The sequence below is a fragment of the Arachis ipaensis genome, chromosome B07, assembly GCF_000816755.2.
Source record: "Arachis ipaensis cultivar K30076 chromosome B07, Araip1.1, whole genome shotgun sequence".
NCBI classification, from domain to species: Eukaryota; Viridiplantae; Streptophyta; class Magnoliopsida; order Fabales; family Fabaceae; genus Arachis; species Arachis ipaensis.
The window spans coordinates 15,199,500-15,204,080 of record NC_029791.2 but is presented as its reverse complement, the minus strand read 5'-3'; the positions used below and the strand labels follow the sequence as shown (position 1 = coordinate 15,204,080).

The following is a 4,581-nucleotide window of genomic DNA, read 5'->3' as shown; positions in this document are numbered from 1 at the left end:
GCAAAAGAAATTTCAGATTTTGTGAGAATAGCATATAAAATCATAGTGTCACAGAAAGATACCTTCTGATAAGAACCACTCTGAGGAAGAATAATATAGTTTACTATACGATGTAGCTGAGCCCGAAGATAACCCAGGACTTTGTGAGTTGGTGTAAGGCCATCAATCAGAGAGATATTTTCACACATAATAGCCAAAGCATCTCTATAGAAAACACCTAACCCTTCATCCCATTTACCAGAGGTATAAGCATATGTACCGACATCAGTATATTTTAGAGTGTCACTTATGGTTTTCTCATTTAAAATAAGGTCACGACCTTTCACATATGAGTGAAGGCTGCCTTCATGGTAGGTCATATTTGCATAGAATTTTTTAACTAAGACTGGGTAGACAGGTTTTTTTTTTATTTTGAAAATATAGTTCCAGTCCAGAAATTGAAGATTATCAGCAAAAATAAAACCTTTCTTTTTCAGTGTTGGTAAATCAGCAAGAAAAATGGAACAGATGGTACGATGAACAACACCACCTTCATAGAAATTATTATTCATGGCAAATCAAAAACGGTGGGGTTGTAATTAGAGTGAGAGGTCATGAATTGTGCTTTGTGTTCAAAAGGGTCAATGGAAGGCTCTTTAACCGATTTGAGAGGGTGATGAGGGTTACCTCTTTGAGAACGCTGAAGTGCAGACCTAGACTTAGGTCGCGATGGTTCAGGCGCTGGCTCCTCAGTTGTTGGTCGCTTTCCCTTCGAAGTGCTTGGTTTTGAGGGAGCACTTGGTGGAGTTGTAGGCTTGGAAGAAGAGGGATACCTAGGAGCGGTTTTGGTGCATGTCATTGGATCGGTGCGAGGAGGAGATGGTGAAGGTGTGAAAGTATGATCTTTGGAGTGAGGAGAAGGCCTAGATTTCTCAGGGAGTTTGAGAATTTTTGCCCTTGGACTCTTTTGAATCACGATTTTCTTCCTCATCGGTGTGAATACAATTTTTGAATGAAACAAAACACTAATGGTAGTGGGGAAGAAACGAAGAGGTAGTGGAAGGAGATATGAAGAGAGATATTTGGTAACTGCACCAAGAAAGGAGGTTTCTTAAAAACATGCAACTGCACCACTATGACTAGACCTTGAAAAGACTTGACATCATGAAAAGTGATTTGATTTTATTAAAAATAAAACAAACTGATTTAAAAAAGAAACCTTTTTCATTAAATGACAAAACACAAAATAACACATGGATAATGTAATACTTATTGGGTCAAGAGATGGTAGAGTTTAAGGAAACATATTGAACCACAATAAATCTGAATTGAAGGGTTGGCCCAGAAGATTCAGAACGTGTAATTGAGCCCAGAAAATAATATTCAGGAAGATGATTCTTCATTTGTCCAGAATGATCTCATCTCAACCTGAGAGACAAAAACTTTAACAAATACATCAGTAATGCGCAAATAAAGCAAATGTCCTAAGTTTCCAAAATCTGTCTTCAGCTAGAGGTTTGGTAAAAGTATCCGCTATTTGATCTTCTGATTTAACAACTTGAATGCTAGTATTTTCTTTTTGAACATGTTCCCTTATTGAGTGAAATCTCACCTTAATATGTTTAGTCCTAGAGTGCAAAACTAAATTTTTAAAAATATTTATAGCACTCATATTGTCACACAACAAGAAAATATTTTTAGCATTTAATTTGTAATTAGCAAGTTGAGTTTTCAACCAAATAAGCTGAGAACAGCAAGAGGATGCAGCAATATACTCAGCCTCTGCAGTGGATAATGCCACTGTAGACTACTTCTTACTTGACCAGACATTAAAGGACTTCCCAAGAAATAGCATATGCCTGATGTACTTCTTTTATCCACTCTATTTCTGGCAAAGTCTGCATCACAGTAACCAACTAAAAAAAATTCATTAGTCTTAGGATACCATAAACCAAAATTGGATGTGCCATGAACATATCTAATAATTCTTTTAACTGCAGAAAGATGTGATTCTTTTGGTTTTGATTGGAATCTTGAACACATTCTAATAATTTGCACAATATCGGGTCTAAAGGAAGTCAGGTACATAGGAGATCCAATCATTCCTCTATACCTAGTCTCATCAACATCTTTCTCAATTTCATCATTTTCTAACTTTGAGTTAGGATGCATAGGTGTTCTCATGGGTTTGGCATTTTCCATACCAAATTTCTTAACTAATTTCTTGGCATACTTCTCTTGATGGATAAAAATACTATTTTCAGTTTGTTTTATTTGAAACCTAAGGAAGAAGTTAAGTTCACCCATCATACTCATATCAAATTCACTTGTCAAGAGTTTTCCAAATTCAGTACAAAGGGTCTCATTAGCTGATACAAATATAATGTCATCAACATAAATTTGGACTAAAATAAAAGAATCATTAGAATTTTTAATAAATAGAATAGTGTCTGTGGTGCCTCTTTGAAGTTCATTTTTCAAGAGAAAAGAATTGAGTCTTTCATACGAAGTCTTAGGAGCTTGTTTTAGTCCATAAAGAGCTTTCGAGAGTTTGAAAACATGGTTGAAAAATTTCTTATTTTCAAAACCAGGTGGCTGTGTCACATACACTTCTCTATCTATTACACCATTCAAAAATGCACATTTCACATCCATTTGATACAATTTAAAATCACAATGAGTAGCATAAGCTAGAAGAAGTCTTATGGCTTCCATTCGAGAAACAAGAGCAAAGGATATCAAAGTCTATTCTTTCCTCTTGATCATATCCTTGTGCCACTAATCTTGCTTTGTTTCTAGCAATACTTCCATCTTCACCTAACTTGTTTCTGAATATCCACTTAGTGCCGATCACTTTCTTTCCATTTGGCTTTGGAACTAGTGTCCAAACTTGATTCTTTTCAAATTCACCAAGCTCTTCCTCCATAGCCTTTACCCAAGAAGGGTCATTGAGTGCTTCATTGATGTTTTGTGGCTCCATTTGAAAGAGAAAAGCTAAGTTTGTTTCTTCATTTACTTTTCTTGTGGAGGAACGAGTCTTGACACCTTGAGAGACATCCCCAATGACAAATTTCTGTGGATAATTCTTTAAGAATCTCCACTCACAGGGTCTTGTATACTTAGGAGCAGTTTCAGTTATTGTAGGATCCAAAGAACTGATATTCTCAAAAATTTCACCTGATTTAGGAGACAAAACAGAATTGTCTCCTACAAAATTTCTTGCAGCAGCAATTTCAGATTTAGGTGACCTAGAAATTTCTTTCTCTTGATTTGGGGCTTCTCCTTCTTTGCCTTGAACCTGATTTCCTGCATCACAATCTTTCAAGATACTTTAAATCAAGTTAGTGTCAGAAAAGGTAACATGTATGGACTCCTCAATAATTCTAGCATCTTGATGATAAACTCTATATACTTTACTAGTTGTGGAGTATCCAACAAATAAGCACTCATATGCCTTTGGATCAAATTTTTCTAGAATTTCTTTGTTATTTAGAACAAAACATGTGCATCCAAAGATATGTAGGTAATTTAAATTTGGTGGGTAGCCTTTTCAAAGTTCATAAGGAGTTTTCTTTAGAAATTTTCTTATGATTGTTCTATTCAAAATGTGGCAAGCCGTGTTAACCGCTACAACCCAAAGGAATTTTGGAACATTACTTTCACAAAGTATAGCTCTTGTCATTTCTTGAATACTTCTGTTTCTTCTTTCAACAACACTATTTTGTTGTAGTGTTCTTGGACAAGAAAAATTTTGTGATATTCTAAATTCCTCACAAAATAATTCAAATGATTGATTTTGAAATTCAGTTCCATGTTCACTTCTTATTGAAGCGATCTTTAAATCCTTTTCATTTTGAATTTTCTTGTTAAAAATTTCAAAAGCCGAGAAGGCATCATTTTTGTGTGCAAGAAATAAAATCCAGCCAAATTTTGTGTAGTCATCCACAATAACCAACCTATAATGTTTACCACCTACGCTTTGAGTTCTTGTTGGACCAAATAAATCAATATATAGCAATTCAAGTGGTCTTTTAGTAGAGATATCTTCCTTTGATTTAAATGAGTTCTTTGTTTGTTTTCCCATATGACAAGCATCACAAGTGATATCTTTGTCAAATTTTATCAAAGGAATACATTTTACTAATCCTTTCTTGACAAGCTTGTTAATTTAAAACATGCTAGAGTGGCCCAATCTTTTGTGCCATAGTCACTTTTCAGATTCTTTGGAATCAAAACAAGCTACATTTTGATTATTTAGTTAATCAAGAGTGAGACCATACACATTATCACAATGATTTGCTACGAATAGTACTTCATTTGAGTTTTCACTCACCACTTGGCATTCTAATCTTTTGAATATTACTAAGTACCTCAAGTCACACAGCTGACTAATACTCAAAAGATTATGCCTCAAATCATCAACCAAAAAGACATCATCAATAAAAGTAGAATGATTGTTACCTACTTTTCCAACAGCGATGATTTTACCTTTTTCTATCGTCACCAAAGGTTACAAACCCTCTATCATACTTGTTAAGTTTGATAAAGAAGGTTGACCTTCCAGTCATGTGCCTAGAGCATCCACTTTCCAAGTACCACATA

General features: G+C 34.8%; 1 protein-coding gene across 1 annotated transcript; it reads right to left on the bottom strand.

Moving 5' to 3' along the window:
- On the bottom strand, positions 548 to 970 carry LOC107606771 (extensin-like). Its single transcript, XM_016308794.1, has one exon. It carries the CDS (start codon positions 968 to 970, stop codon positions 548 to 550), a length of 423 nt encoding a protein of 140 aa, XP_016164280.1.